This window comes from Sphaerodactylus townsendi, linkage group LG12, assembly GCF_021028975.2.
Source record: "Sphaerodactylus townsendi isolate TG3544 linkage group LG12, MPM_Stown_v2.3, whole genome shotgun sequence".
NCBI lineage: Eukaryota > Metazoa > Chordata > Lepidosauria > Squamata > Sphaerodactylidae > Sphaerodactylus > Sphaerodactylus townsendi.
In genome coordinates, this window is record NC_059436.1 from 7,121,277 (window position 1) to 7,138,008 (window position 16,732).

At 42.1% G+C, this 16,732-nt stretch overlaps 1 protein-coding gene across 2 annotated transcripts in view; it reads right to left on the reverse strand.

Moving 5' to 3' along the window:
• UNC5D (unc-5 netrin receptor D) overlaps positions 1–16,732 on the reverse strand; it is a 387,521-nt gene that overhangs the window by 99,460 nt on the left and 271,329 nt on the right. For both annotated transcript variants that reach the window (XM_048512818.1, XM_048512817.1), the window contains exons 5-6: positions 8,315–8,495; positions 4,923–5,090 (exon numbers count right to left, since the gene is read on the reverse strand). In XM_048512818.1, coding sequence (XP_048368775.1) covers positions 4,923–5,090; positions 8,315–8,495 — 349 coding nt within the window. The remainder of the gene's footprint in view (positions 1–4,922; positions 5,091–8,314; positions 8,496–16,732) is intronic.

Genomic DNA, 16,732 nt, shown 5'->3' on the forward strand with positions numbered 1-16,732 from the left:
GTTGCGGATCACTGTTCTGAACTGTTATCCCAGCAAGAAAGGTGTGACTGGAGTGGAGAAATAAATAATACACAGATTTCTGGGCACTGAACTCCAGTTAATGCCAAAATGAGTATATACCACTGTTCCTGAACTGCAGGGGCCATCTTAGTGTTTCAGAGGCCCCAGGCAATAGTCCAGTATGGGGTCCCATAATTATTGCCAACACCTTATCATCTTAGGGAGAGACTTAGGGAACGGGGTATGTTTAGTTTCGTGAAGAGAAGGTTAAGAGGTGACATGATAGACATGTTTAGATATCTGAAGGGATGTCATGTAGATCAGAGAGCAAGCTTGTTTTCTGCTGCTCCAGAGACTAAAACCAGAAGTAATGAGTTCAAGGTGAAGGAAAAGAGATTCCACCTAAACATCAGGAAAAACTTCCTGACAGCAAGGGCTGTTCGACAGTGGAATGCACTATCTAAGAGTGTGGTGTGGAGTCCCCTTCTTCAGAGGTTTTTAAAGAGAGGCTGGATGGCCATCTGTCAGGAATGCTTTGATTGTGTGTTCCTGCATTGCAGGGGATTGGACTTGATGGCCCTTGGGGTCTCTTCCAACTCTATGATTCTATGACCTGAAACACTCCAGGCAGACTCAAGCTGGCAAGCCTTTCCTTCAAGAAGCTGGCAATCCTGAAAGGTCACTGCCCAAGCCAGTGAGGGGGCACGCAAGTGTGAGAAGGTGTACATAAGTGCAGCATCTGGCTGCTTCCTTCCCCATCCATGTGGAAAGGGCTGTGGGAGTCCTCCCACCTTGGAGTCACTGCCTTGCATGCCACATAACACAGATCACCGTGGCTGAACAGGACTACTTCAAACCATGATGGGGGGCTGAAGGAAACAATGCATCATTATGAAATGAATTTCGCTGCATATCAGCACATCAGAGAGAAGACCTGGCTGGAACCAATAATTCTTGTACGAGCACAGAGGGTTTTAATAAATACGAGAGAACAGTCAATCTGTTTGTGTAAACTAAGACTAAGCTACAGGACATGAATGAAGGTGAATTGAATTTTTCTACAAGAACTGGAAGCTGAAATTTAAAGCTGAAAGCCGCATTCAATTAAATGTGTCAGAATGTATCTCTTATCCAAGAGAAGCCTAATAGCTTCTTCTAGATTGTATCTTTTTACCCTTCTTCAATTTTCTGTGCCATTTTTCACATTTGTTGGGGCTGGTACAAGGATGTTAAAAAGCAGCAGAGATTGCCCAAAGCAAAAAAACAAACGTATAAACCCAAGAATCATGTCAGGGAAAATGCTGACAGTAGACGACAAGGTTTCAGACTCAACTGAGACCAAAGCAAAGGGCCCGTACTTGACAACTTCAGAGTAATTTTCTGTCACTATCTTCCACTCAGGCAATCTGTTCCAACACCATGATATTCCATGTTGACTGAATGCGAGAGTTAAAATACAAAAAAAAATCCCATACATACTTTGCTTTTGATGCAAATCACATCCCTGTCAATGGGGTTATTTTAAAAGAAGAAGAGTTTGGATTTATATTCCACTTTTATTGACAGTGAGAAGTCCCAAAGCACCTTCCAAATTTGCTGAGCAGAGTGGCAAGATACAGGAAGCACCCCCTGCCCCTTATCTGTGATAGCCCTGCTTACTAAAATTCAAAATAAGGAATAATTCAGAGTTTGGACTTCTGTAAATGTAACAGTAAATTATGGTTGGCTGAAAAGCTGGAATAGATTAATTTGTTTGTTGCACATGAGAAGATGTGTGTATGTGATGAAGGAGAATTGGATCAGTGATACACAGGCTCTTTAAAAGTTAATTCCTGTAGTTCTACAGCTTAGCTTTATATCTGAATCTTGCCATTGGCATTCAGCAATAACAACTTATGTTTGAATACATGCAGCTAGCAAGCATGGAGCCCCATGGGGATTGGATTGTCACATGCCACTGCAAATGTGCAAAATTTTACATTGTACAAATGCCAGGAAAGGTGATGCAGGCTAAGTTTAGCTTGTGGAGGTGTCATTTATTCAACCATCTTGCTAAAAGTGACATGGCTAGAAGCTGACTCAAAACCGTAGCCCCCACAGGTTCAAATAAGCATTATATAAAGTACATTATTTGATTGTTAAACCAAACTAGAGAAAATATAGCATACTCTACTCCTACTAGTACATTTTCTCCAACCTTAGAAAATATGGTGTGGGGGGGGGGAGTAATTTATTCTGCTCTTTCTCCTTGGAGCTTGTGGTCCCTTTCCCCTATTTTATCCTCATAACAACCATATGAGGTAGGCTAGGATGAGGGGGAAGGGGATTGGCCTTTGGTCATCCAGTGAGCCAAATCAGGGATGAGAAGGGTGGATGAAGTTCATACAGACAAGACTAAGTTGTTGAAGACAGAAATTAAAGAGTTGAAGGCAATGGTGCTCACTCTACATCTTATGGAAAGTCACATACATGGTTCCCATCAATGAAAAGAGTCAAATTTACTTCTATCCTTAGCAGAAGGCCTGCACTGCAGGGAAATTTGTGGCTTATCCATTCTCTTGGCATTAGCTCTTTCAAGGAGGAAATCGCTTTCTAACCAATAGCCACAACAGGCAAGGGCCTTGCCCACTTTCCTGCAACATGAAGCAAGTGCTAAATTGTGGAATGGAGCTCAGAGAGCTACCAGTGGCATGCCAAAGAGCTACATTCAGTTCCAGTTTGGAGTTCTAATGTGGTTCTCCAGATTAGAGTCCACTGCTCTTAACCACTTCACCATGCTGGAAGTCCAAAGCAGAAGATTAAGAAGAAATGCAAGAGCAGGACACCATGTGAGGGTGAAGAAGAGATCTCCCAAAAAAGGAACAGAATCAGCACCAACAAGAGAGACTTGGTTTTGATTAGTGTAAGTAGTCATTAAAGGTACGTGAGACAGTCAAACAACAATAGAAACATGCATAGAAACAGACCTATGTTGACCTTGATTGTTGTAGGTTTAGATTCCCTTTATAGATATAAATCTCAAATTGAACAAAAATTATTTACAGAACTCTCATTTTCACACTCACAGAGAAACACAAAGATTGGTTGAAAAGTAACCTTTTACTGCAGTAAGTTCATAAAATGTATAGTTTCCTTTCAGGCAAGGAAATGTTGCGTTACAAAGGCAAGGTCCGATCAGCTCGAGAGCTGGAGATAATTTTGACATTTACAAGACACGTCCCAGCTGGCCTTGCAGGCCTCTTGTTAACGCCTCCGCAAAATGCAAGCTCAATAAATCTGTCAATGGATTTGCAACTGCCCGCTTCCTGTCTTACAATCTTTGCCATCCTATGTCCATCTCTGCTTAAAATTGCTCATGTCTAAGTTATGCACATTAACAGAGATGGTTCAAAAGAATTTTTTTAAAGCTTCCTTAACATCCAAGTTCCAGTCAATTCAAGTGTAAAAGTTGTAGACATGAACAGTCACCCAGAATGTTCCAAGAGCACGAGATAATAATACTTTAGGAGAATATACATATATACTTAAAAATGAGAAGGGGGCAGAGAGTGAAATGCTCATATGCTGAGATGAATACTGAGAATTATTGAGCTCATCTACTATTTGATTTTGTTATACGTTAGAAATAGACAATATTATTTTACTGTAGTCTGATAGAGGAGCAATGGTGCAGTTAGGTGCTTTCATAAAACAGATATTGCCATCAAGCCTCCTTCCTAGATACTTCAAATGTGAAGCTACAGCGTGCTTCCTCTGCACCCCCATTCTGCATCCCTGAGATAGGGATGGGTCTCTGACAGCGCTGGGAAGAGAGAGGGAGACCTAAGTGATCAATCTAGCACATTTCTATCTTTCCCTCCTCCAAACAGCTCAGGGTAGCATACAAGTGACTCTCTTCCCCACCTTATTCTCACAACAACCCTGTGAGACAGGTTAGGTTGTGACTGGCCCAGGGTCACCAGGTCACCCAGCAAGCTTCTTGGCAGACCAGAGATCTAAACCCAGATCTCCCAGACGTTAGTCCTGCACTTAAAACCTCTATCCCACACTGGTTCTCATGCAGGTTTCCAGTTATTTTAAATTCAGCCTGATGTCCTTCACCTAGGAAACTACTTATGAGCTCTTTTCCCCTCCCATATGGCGCCATATATAGTAATGGTGGCTTGGACCAGCACAGAAACATCAGTTCACATGTACCTCACTGCCACAGTATTCTGATGTGACCCCCAGATTGAACAAACCTCAAAAATATGAGTCCTTCTCAGGCATTTTCCCCATCAAATAATAGCTGATTTATGGTGACTTCTAGGGTTTTCAAGGCAAGAGATGTTCAGAGGTGGTTTGCCACTGACTGCTTCCACATCATGACCCTGATATTCCTTGGAGATATCACATTCAAATACTTGCCATGGTCAGCCCTGCTTAGCGTCTGAGATCTTAGCGTCTGCCTAGCGTCTGAGATCAGGCTAGTCTGGGGCTATTCAGGTCAGGGGTTTCAGACGTTACAATCAAATCATGCTTACCGGAAGCTACCAATCATGTAAAAGCATACATGCTACTCATGGTCTTACCAATATGTGCAGTCACCGTGTTGTGTGAACTAGGTAAATATATGCAATTACCATGTGTGTACGGCCTTGGCTCATTCAAATCCTGAAAAACCCAGTGATCATTTCCCTTGTCCTGAAGCTGAGTGCGCATATTGAATATGTGTGCTGTCCATGTTCACACATTGTGTTAATCATGCACATTGGGAGGACTGCACAACATCAAGGATGTTGCAGAAATTTGCCTCTGAAATGGAGCTAGTAGAATTCTCTGCTAAGCAAGTAAGAAATACCTGCAACAACCCTGGGTGACAAGTTCCCCCCACGGGCCTGTCAGCATTTAAATTGAGACTTGCCGGAAAACATCTCTCTCACCAGGGCAAAGCGAAGTGCAGGTAATTTTCTGCACGGACATTCCCTCGCAGAACGCGCCGCCGTTGAGAGGGGCAGGGTTTGTACAGGTCCGTGACCTCTTCTGCCATCCTCTGCCACACCGCACGTTGCAGGTAGACCACTCTGTCCACGAAGACCAGCCTCCATTCACTACAGCCAATACAAACACAAAAAAGAGGATGGAAGGTAAATTAACATCTTCCCCCCAAAATGACCAACACTCATTCCAGAACCTTCCATTTCTGAGCTCCAGTTTACATTCTGTGTGAGCAATTCTAAGCTCCAATGTTGACACAGCTTGCTTAAATAACACCTAACTGCAATTACATGAAGGACTTGCTGCCAACAAATCAGAATGATTGCGGGAGTCAGATTTATATGCCAGAGGTGCTAGAAATGACAGGAAGATGTTGATGGCAAAGAGGGGACTACCATTTTAATTCTCCACAAAAACAGTCCACTTAAGGGATAAACATGATCCTTACAAGGCAAAAAAAATATGAATGCTTCTGTTTCTGACTTAATCAATAAAATGTCATTCTATGTTTTAATGAGAGAAAAGAGGCAGGAAAGCGATATTTCTGCTTTCCTCTTCCCATTTTGGCTTGGTTCTCTGACAAGCTACACAACCACATCCTTTTTTTGTGGTCCTAGGTTTGAGTGCCAATTTCCCTTATAGAGAAGGAGTTGTTGAGGCACCATACCTACATGATTCTTAGTGGCTGTCCACATGGTCAGAGCAGGAGACTGCGGAATGGGGACAAGGGGGCCACTGTAGGAATGCCAACATGACATCACTTCTAGGGTGGGCACAGAAGTCATGTCATTGTGTCAATACAGTACCTATTGTTTTATCAATAGGTTTCCAGAAAATTCTAGAGTGCTGCATCAACACAATTACATCAATTCCAGGACAATCATGGGCATGACATCATACTGTTGCTCTCACAGTGGTTTTCAGAGCAACCCCCATTCCACCTCCCACTGGCTTACCAAGATGGAGACCTGTCACAAACTAACAACCATCTTTGCCTTCTTTCAGTAGTCCTGAACCTCATCTTTCTCCTGTGCTACTCTTTGGGCATGGAATGGCTTGCCCTCAGTTATGAAGTTTCCACCAGGTTCTTCCTCAAGGACTGGGGCAGGTTCCACATTCAGTCTTTAGTATTCTAGGTAAAAGGATCTTGGCACCAGGATTGAGGAAGACTCCAGCCATTGGCTTGGAGAGTCACTGCCAGTTTGAGGGGAAAAATACAGGTCTAAATGGGGGACCTGCCCATCCTTGCAGAAGAACCCGGTGGAAGCTTTGCAACCCAGGGCAGGCCATTCCATTGAGTAGCACAGGAGAAAGATAAGATGCAGGACTACCCCACATTTTTAGCTAAAGCTTCCTCTGAACAGTATTAACACAACTCTACCTCGTCTGTCGGCTGCTGCTTCTCTTGTCAATCCTTATCCAAGAATCAATCTTGGGCTTCACTCCAATCGCTGTCATGGAGATGGAAGCCTTCTGAATAGCAACTGCATCACTTGTGGGCTGTGTACAGACTCCAGTCCAAACATCTATTAAGCAGCACTGCTAATAGCAGTATTGGAAATACAGGCTGGTTTTTATGATTTTACACAGTCCGACACACATTTCATTCTTCTTAGCTGTTTACCCTTCTGACAGTTCTTTTTTTTTCTTTGCTTCTCTCTTTTTAACCATGGTTGCCTAGCTACCTTTTAACAATTTGCAGTGAAGCATCGCAGCTGAGAATAGGTGTTGAGTGAGCAGTTTGGGTGTAGGGACGCTCCCATTTGGCCTCATCAGTTATCAAGCCCATCAGTCAAAGGGTTTTAAAAGCTAAGTATTGATCTTACTTTTAAGTGTTGATTCAATTTGCTCATTAAAAAGCATAATGCAATATTTTAACACAATGAGTATTTTTAGAATAGTTAAGAAGGTGGTGGGTTTTTAAAATAACTAAATAGGCACCAATACGTTATTTAGTGTTTTGGGGGTGGGGAAAGAAGCTCTTAACTTGTTATGTGAATTAAGAGAGATATACAGGAGGTGTGCGAATCAAGAGGTTTGCCCCACTCCAATGAGCATCTTTACACATGCATTCGTTTGTCTCTATATTTTGCTGCACTAATAGCAAGCAGGTTTCTATGCAGTGTTTGAGGTTTTTGGATATGTACTGAGGTGGATCATTGGCCATTGGCAGCCCAATGCTTGCTCAGAGCAGCATAAGCCGCAGCTCTCAAGAGACACCAAGACAGAGAAAGGTGTTTGGTTTTTTTTGCAATTGACTGTTGTGGGTTTTCTGAGTTGTGTGGCTGTAGTCTGATAGTTTTTGCTGCTAAAGTTTTGCCCAGATCTTCAGCTGGTATCTTCAGAGGCATGTCACAGTAAGATGTTTCTTTCCATGGCACAGTGTCACAGGCCTCCAAAGATGCCAGCCATAGATCTGGGCAAAAAGTTAGTAGCAGAACCTACCAAAACACAGCCACACATCCCAGAAAACCCACAACAGCCAGTTGATTCCAGCTGTGAAAGTCTTTGATAATACAAGGGGTTTTTGCACTACTTGCTTCCTGAGATCTTTTAACTGGGAGAAGTCAGGGAATGAATTTGAGACTGTTTGCATGCAAAACATATGCTCTGCCATTAAGCCAGAAAGGATCTGCTATTGAACAGTCTACTTCTGTGGGTGGAAGGACTTTTTCCAGTCACAGAAGACTCTTTCCATGAACAGAAAGCATCTTTTTGGTTCAGAAGAGTACTGTTGGATCCAGCTTAATAAATTGTTGGCATTAAGATCCTTTTTTAGGGCCCATGCTGTACTGTACTGTAAACCTTTATTAGGCATAAATAATTCTGCATACAGTATGTTTGTATGATAAACAACAAAACAACGAGGAATCCAGTACACTAAGTTAGGATGAATTATACACAAACGTTCTGGAGACCTATTGTGATATCCATATGTTAATTAAAACTGATTTGAATGACTTCTCATGTTTATTACAATGACTTGAGCCTCAGACATTAAATCAATGTAATTTAGATGGTTTGATACATCGAGGGACACATTTTAGTACCTTCTTTGAGGTGTTACTTCAGCTAGATATATAGCAACCCTAAAGGTTATCTCAGAAGATGCATCACTAAGTAAATACTTCACTACATAAGCCGAAGGCAAATTTGTTTTAGTTTTAATAATCGGAATTATATAGTGACTACGTAATGCAGGGGCCCATGCCTGATTTGAATCCTTCTTAAGACCACCCATGTTTAAACCTAATTAATATACTAACTGATACAACTGTGGCAGTCATCAGTTCAACATGTGCAGGCCAAGTAGTTACAACATTCCCAATCCACTGACCGTACACCACAACTGTGGCTGACATGCTTCTTCTTTTGGCAACGATGTTGGCTGCCATGCAGGTGTAGTTCCCAGAATCAGACAGGCGAGCTTGACGGATGATCAGGTTGTGATCTGCACGGGTGTCAATGTTCTCGTCCTGCTCGGAGTCAATGGGTTCCTCATTCTTAAGCCATTCCACCTGGCAGAAAGAAAATAAGACCACTTTTCCATTAGCAAGCCTGGGTCCAAGAGGGTCCTAAACTGTTAGGAAAATACACAGATCATCTTTAAGGGATACAGCACTGAACTTAGACTGGGCCGATCTGATTCAAAAGCCCACTCGGTCATAAAACTTAAAACTCTACCCTTATCTCTCAATCTCAACTCACAAAGTCGCTTGGGGAAATTATGCAACGTTCATGGTCGAAATGCAATAAGGTGCAGTGAAAAACCGTCATGTCTCGTGTCACACTATAATGAATGGGTTGCTCTAAGGAGGCAGAGGCTGCAAGAGATGCAGGTGATCAGATCTACAGGATAAAAATAATCAAAGTGCAGCAAAAGAAATCCATTCTCCAATTTCCACTTTGCTTTTATTCACTGGCGTCCCATCACTGGTTCAGAAGTGACTAACAGTCTTTCAGTGCAGAGTAATGATGAAAAGATTCTCTCTGGTTTCCAATTGGCATTGATGGGAACATCAGAAGGGATGGCAACAGCTAGGGATCCCTCCATCTTACCTGGATATAAATCCAGCTGTGGACACCTCCCCAAGAAAATATGGCTGTGAACTTTGTGTTATTATACTTGGATTACTGTGAGCAGCATTGGAAGCCAATGTTTAGCTGAAAAGTGGAATGACACCATAATGACAATGATTACAACTGCCTGGTCTTCCCTGGGTTTGGTGTAGTAGAACTGTACATAAGAAATCATAAGATTTTACACTCATCTTTGCCCTTTCCAGATGTTACAATCATGTATACTAGCAGCCTACCAACATGACATATTGGGAATGTGTGGTAGCTACAACTCTCCTGATAGATGTGGCTGCCATCTCAGTAAACAGGGGCAACACAGATATTGACTATGTACAAACAGCCGTAGTTAATGCAAACATGAACACTGAAAATCTAGTGGTCAGTTTGCATGGGCCAAGGCTGTACACAAATGGTACATATCTATGATGGTCCTGTTTATATAACATGGCTATCAAGCATGGATCTACAGGGTTGATAGTTTCTTGGAACATGTGTTGGTTATATCTGAAAAAAACTACCAGAAATAACAATATATGGAGCTTATGAGCCAATGTGGAGTAATGGTTATGAGCAGCACACTCTAATCTGGAGAACCAGATTTGATTCCTCACTTCTCCACGTGAAGGCTGCTGGATGACCCTGGCCAGTCACAATTCTCTCAGAACTCTCTCAGTCCACATGTAGGCAGCTAATGGCAAACCAATTCTGAATATTGCCTTGAAAACCCCACGGGGTCGCCATAAGTCAGCTGTAACTTGATGGTGCTTTCCACCCCACATATGCCTCCACATCTGGAAACTCTCTATATACGTTTTTTACCAGTACAACTCTGCTTGAACTGAATTGCACAGAAAAGAGGTAGGTAAATTAAGGACGGAATCAACAAACTCCATTAAACAAACGGAGGTCTGTTTTTCAGAGGCAGACGTTTTCAATCTATAGGAATCAGCCAGTGGTCGTTAAGTCTCAATATCTTGCTACAGTTCAAGCTCAGACAGATAACCTCAGCTGGGTACCACTGGAAAAAAGGAACTGTAACACAGAGGTAATCAGCTTATAGATCTGTGGGCTACAGGCATTCATTAGCACACTGTTCGGTGCAGATGGCTGGCAATTTGTAGATTTTTCTAGTTTATAAACAAATCTGCAGCCACAAGCCATCAGAGCCAACTGGAATCCATGCCAAGCAGCAGGAGCTTTTGCCAGGACCATCCGTCACACTGGTTAGCCGGGGACAGAAGGAACACAGCAGACGTACCTTTTCCTCCCCACATCTTTGCAAATGAACGCTGTTGGGAGGAAGGAGGGTGGGGATCATTAAAGCATGAGCGTGGACAATTAACACAATGCTTGGGGTTAGTCAAAAGTCATGCTGGCATCAATATAGCTCCCACTACAGTTCCCATACCCAAACGGATGCCATGTTTCCCATCTTTGCCTCCCACCGTATCCCTCGGCATTTATTTATTTATTTACAAATATTTTTATGCTAAGGCGCCTCACAGTTAAAAGTCACAGTATAAAAACATGCTTTAAAAGAAATTAGACAAAGGCAGTGTGAAGAAAAACTACCGATAAAACAAAACAGAGCATTTAAAAGCTAATTAGATAAAAAACCCAATTAAAACCCCTTTCATGCCATAACTCTGCCAGAAGCTTAAGGGCCGTTTAAGTGTGTGCGTTCACGCATGCGTGTGGTGTTTCAGGACAACATGTGCAGAGCAAGAGCTGTAAATCCTGGCTTGAGAACTTCCGGATGATTTAGGGATGGGGCCTAAAGATGGCAGAGTTCAGGATGGGGAGGTAGCTCAGCAGGGCATGTCAGATAGCCCATCTTCTCCAGGGTACTGACCTATGTCTTCTGGAGATCAGTTGTAACTCTGGGAGATCTCCAGGCCCCACCAGGAGGCTGGCAACCTTGTGTAGAGCTGAAGAACTTTTTGCCTCAGCACTGTTTCAACAATGCAGTCCAAACCAGAGTTACAACCTTCTAAGTCCATTTAAGTCAAGTTGATGGTACAGAGCCTTTGTAATTGCAAACATGTTGAACAGGTAATGTTGAAAGGTGCAACCTGCTCAAAGCCAACCCATGACCTGCAACAACAAATTGGATCTCCTAATCACAGTTGTTGCACCAAGAGGCTCCTAATGTTCTGGCTGAAATCTCTTTTGGAGCAAGACTCTGATCTTTTCATGCTATATGCCAGTGCTTCAAACCAAGAAATCACAGCTAACGAATCCTCCCATAGGCAATGGTATTTGGGAATCATACCGGCCACAGACAAGATCTCACATGATTGCAACGTGCTGAGCTTTCATTTAAAGTCCTCTTATGCTGTATCAACTGCTAAACACACACAAATGCACACAGACACACGTGAATATTTTCTAGGTGCAAGAGGGCCATCTTTAATCTACTGTTTGCCAAGTCTCCATTTGCAAGTGCAGGTGACAGAAATATATATATATATATATATTTAAAAAACAAAACCAAAAAACCCTCCCAAAGCTCTGAGAGTTATGAAGTTAAATGATGATTTGTAACAGAATGCATAATACATCATGCACTTTTCAAATTTGTGCATTTGGAACCACTGCCGCCCTCCTTCTTTAAAAATGTACTTTCATCCTCAATGTCTGTCCTCTTAGAAAAGAATAAATACTAATCTCACATGGTAAGTCCCAGGTTGCTGAAAAGCTTATTCTGAAAAGGGTGAGATTTTTTCCCCTTTTTCTTTTTAGTTTTATTGTTTCCAACAGTTTGAGATCCCTTTGGAGAACATCTTCAAGAGCGACAACAAAAAATAGGGGCGGGGGGGGGATGTATATTAAAACATGTATAATTTCTATCTATGAATGGAAACAGACCCTGTATTTTGAAATTGGGGTGGGGGTCAGGCTAGACACTCATTAGTATTTTGGGTTACCTATCATGCAGTTGTTCAAAATGAGAGGAAAATACAGACACCCCCCCCCCCCCAAAGTAGGCTTTCTGAAGATTTCAATGCCTAGATCATGAAGCAAATTTCAGAATGACTGTCGAGAACACACTCCGAATTTATCATTCCCCTTCTCTTGGAATCAGGCATGCTTGAAATCAAAATGCTCCTATCAGGAAACAACCCAAAATGATCTATGAAGGAAATGCAAGGGCAAACATGGATTAACTTCACTCCATATATAGCACGACCGAGGATGCATTAGCATAATCATAAATTTGCTCCAATTACAACATGCGGTTAGGAAGGAGCCGTTGACAACATTATCCACACAAAATTGGTTAAGCATTCCACATCCCAGGTAGCAGAACGAAAAGATTAGTGCTCTCTTCTGCTTCACAGGAATAAGGTTGTCCATAGTTCAATCAATTACCAAATTAAAGGGACAAAGAAGAACCAGTCCCCCTGCACAAAGTAAGACCCCCCCCACATACAAGCCATTTAAATAATGAAATTGAAGAATGATGCTTGCCATATATAAAATTAATCAAACTAATAACATGCATATGCAAATGAAAAACAGCAACTTCAACACTGATTTAAATATCTTCCCATCTCTTAATTTTTCTTCCCCTAGATTTGCATCATCAAATTTCCAGAGAAAAAGTTCAGAATGCCCAACGGGCTTGTAAACGTCCACCTGATGGTTGATGCTTAGAAGAATGCAGCTGAGGCAGACATTTCCGGAGAGAAAGTGGTAAGGATGCAGTTTTAATGAAATGGACAAAATATTAATAGGGTGTCTCCATGGCACATGCCGGACTGTAGTTTTTCCTAGATCTAGATCAAAAGCACTTCAAGCCACTTTATCATACACATTACTACTGTGATATAGTACTGAAATCTCCACAGTTCCCTTCTCAACACAATTTACAGTCAATCCTAGCTACTCGGTTCCCTGGGTCTCTTAAATGTGGCTTAGTCACAGATGAGACTGGACATACAGTAGTTTGGAGTAAGCAGGAGCAGCATAGTAGAATTTTTTTTAAAAATGCTGGTATCTTGAAAAATGCGCCCCTACAGGTGGGAAACCACAAAAACACCAAAAACATTCCCCAAAAGGGTGCTGTGTGGTTTCCGGGCTATATGGCCGTGTTCTAGCAGCATTCTCTCCTGACGTTTCGCCTGCATCTGTGGCTGACATCTTCAGAGGATCTGATGTTGGGAAAGCAAGTGGAGTATATATCTGTTGGAGTGTCCAGGGTGGGTGGAGAAACCTTGTCTGTGAGTAACAAAGAAGGCAACCAGGTCAATAGTTGAGGGCATCTGAATAGAAGTATGAGTAACGAATGCCAGAGACTATAGCATGGTATGGCTTCATTGTTACCTGGTTGCTACTTCAGATATACGAACTCGAGCTCAGTTACCTTCCTGGTTTCTCCACCAGCTGAACCTCACAGTTCTGCCGCTTGCCTGCAATATCGGAACTGAATATAAACCACGAATGCCTAGATCTAATGACTAACGAATTCTGAAGCCAGTAACGACCGCTCCCACCAACCAGTACCTGAGAAGTGATTCCGGCCGTGAAAGCCTTCGACAATACATTTCCCAAAAGCTTAAGGAGACCTGAATATTTAAGGTTTTTCGGGGTTTTCAATAATTTTAAAGCCAGAAAAACCCAAACCCAAATTTTATCGATTTTTTAACTTTCTCTCAAGCCTAGTACAAATCCAAACTCTTCACTTCTCCTGTCTGCTGCTAGTGCCCTTATTGCTGTCAGAGCCCCCAGGATGACATCAGTGATGGACCAAAAGTAAAAGACCAAGACACTACTGACCTTTGGCACTTGACATCTGGCTTGCCTCTCTGGGCAAGGCAACACTTTCCAGTTACCTGCATATGCTCAGCTACAGGACTCAAAGCAGTTGTCCATTTCAATTCCCTCCCTTCTTGCCCCTGTGGGGAGCACACTTTTTAATAGTCTCCAAAAGTTTCAGTGCATCTCTGTAATGTCCTAGTATTTCAAGGAACTACCTTTTTAGATTTGAAGCATTTAAATATGTAAAATCCCAGCTCCAACTTGAAGTGGAAAAGTTTTACTAGGGCTATATTAGAATTGTCTTCTGCAGCATGGTATAGTGTTTACGAGTGGCAGATTCTAATCTGGTGAACTAGATTTATTTCCTCACTTCTCCACCTGAAGCCTGCTGGGCCAGTCACAGTTCTCTCAGAACTCTCTCAGCCTCACCAACCTCACAAGGTGCCTGTCGTGGAGAGAGAAAAGGGAAGGGAATTGTAAGCGGCTTTGAGACTCCTTAAAAGGTACTGAAAAGTGGGATATAAAAACTGACTCTTTTTTTCCTCCTTTATATAGGAATTAGCATTCCACGTTTGTGCATTCCAGAATCGTTGGCATACTTTGTTTTGGTCATTTTCATTCTTCCAGTCACAGTTTTCCCATTTTGAACTTGAAAACTGAGAGAGAATGGGGTATCCAAGGTCTGGCAAAGGTCTCTACAGACCAAACACTGAAACCCATTAGCTCCCAGGTTGTTCTGTGCCAGGCAAAAGTTGTGGGTAGGCTAAAAGGAGGTTCTTGAGCCAGGAGATTTATGAGTCAGTAAAATCCAATATGGACACTTGGCTCTGTGGAAGTACAAAAATAAATGGCAGAGAACATTATTTGCAAGCAGAGGGTTTGGCCCCTGCCTTCTTCAGTTAGAGGATATCACAGGTGTTGGGAAAAGACTCTTCTCTAATGTTCCCAGTGAATAATACTGAGCAAGACTTGGTAATTGGCTGCCTGAGATTTTGGAGTCATTCACACACAGGCATTTGTCACTCAGTATTCAATGCCTTGCAGCTGAGCACATGAAGGGTCTCCAAAATAAATAAACAAACAAATAAACAAATAAGCAAGTAAACAAGTAAATAAAATAAAGAGTTAAGCGGTTTTCACTGATGAGGGTCGAAGCTTATTTATCTAGGATAGGTGGCTGTTTTTTTGCATACAGAAAGCGAGTTATTCACCGATTTTGATGGAAGTTATGCAATGCGTAACAGTCAGTCATCTTTTCCTACTCCACTGTCCAATACATGGCTGGCAGCTTCATTTAGGATCCTCTGTTTCCTTCATATCGTCTGCACTTACCAATTGCATAACAGCATTTTTTGCTTCTTTCAAGACTTTCGCTGATAATGGCTGCATAACAATGGATAAGCGAGGAAGGAGTTTACATTCCTGTTTGCAATTAAATAAGAGAAGGAAATGTAAAGTGGATTTATGACTCAGTATTTGTGGAGATGAATTGGACAATCTTGTAAAAAGCCTTGCTTCTTTAAGAGAGCTTGTACTTGCTTGGACATAGGAAAAACTGTATGCATTTTGTATTTTTAATGTGGCTCATATAGGGTGTAGTATTTATTGCTGGATGTATATTGATGCACGGATCACTTTAAAAATATTGTTTCACGCTTATCTGCTTTGCAGTACTTCATTATTTGCTTCTGTGTTACTGGTTTGTACTGCACCTCTCTTTGGTTTTAGGCAACTGATCCATGGCTGTTTTTGCATACAAGCAGATCACCATTTGATGAGATAAGCATGCAATAGTCAGTCATCTTTCCTGGCTGGTCACCTGGAAAGTTGATTGACCACCTGTTGAACAGGTATACCATCCTCCTGTTTCATTCTCTTCTCAGGCTCGCTTGTATTCCAAGATGCAACCACTCCAGTCCTGCTCCTCTTCTCTTTGTGTGTGTGTTTTTTTACAAAAAAAAGAGAGAAAGAGATCACATAGAAGTAAAACTAGTGGCAGAGAGGGGGGAAGTAATTACTATAACTCTTGCAGTGCCCACAACTTTGTATTCATTGCAGTGATCAGCCTTGTAAACATCTGTTATAAATAGAACCAAAACAAGCCCACAGGTTGCTCAGCAGGAGAGACAGGCTTTAATGGGCCTGCTTTTGAAATTGTCTGCATGCGGGGAAGCTAAATATCACAAATACTTTGCAACATAAAACGCAGTAGTATCAAAGAGAAGCAGGCAAGGAAGATTATCCAGGAACAAAACTACAAGGGCTTTACAAAGCTTAACTGATGCTCTTCTCATCCAAGATAACTTTTAAAATATATATATATTCTTATTTTTTCCTCTTTCTACTCTCTCTCCTAAGTTATTTATTTATTCATTTGGTGTCACGTTGTTACCAACTTAAGGCAACCCATAGGGTTTTCAAGGCAAGAGATGTTCAGAGATGGTTTTCTGCAGCACAACCATGGTATTCTTTGGAGGCCTCCCATCCAAGTACTAACTGGAGCCAACCCTGCTTAGTTCGCGAGATCTGATGAGATCCAGCTAGCCTGGGCTTTTGAATCCCCTTAAAATTCAAATACACAGCAGTTCATTGCAGTTCACACTAGAGAAGGATACTGCATAATTCAATCAACTTGAATCCTTTGGGTTAAAAGGTAACAAAATATTTCTTTTTGACATGCGAGAGAGCCAGTGTGGTTAGGATCGGTGGACCCTAATCTGGAGAACCAGGTTTGATTCCCGTCTCCTCCACATTAGCGGCGGACTCTAGTCTGGTAAACTGAGTTTGTCTTCCCCGCTCTTCCTGAAGCAGTTTACAAACTCCTTCCCCACCCCGCAACAGACACCTTGTGAGGTAGGTGGGGCTGAGAGAGTTCTGAGAGACCTGTGACTAGCCCAATGTCACCCAGAAGGCT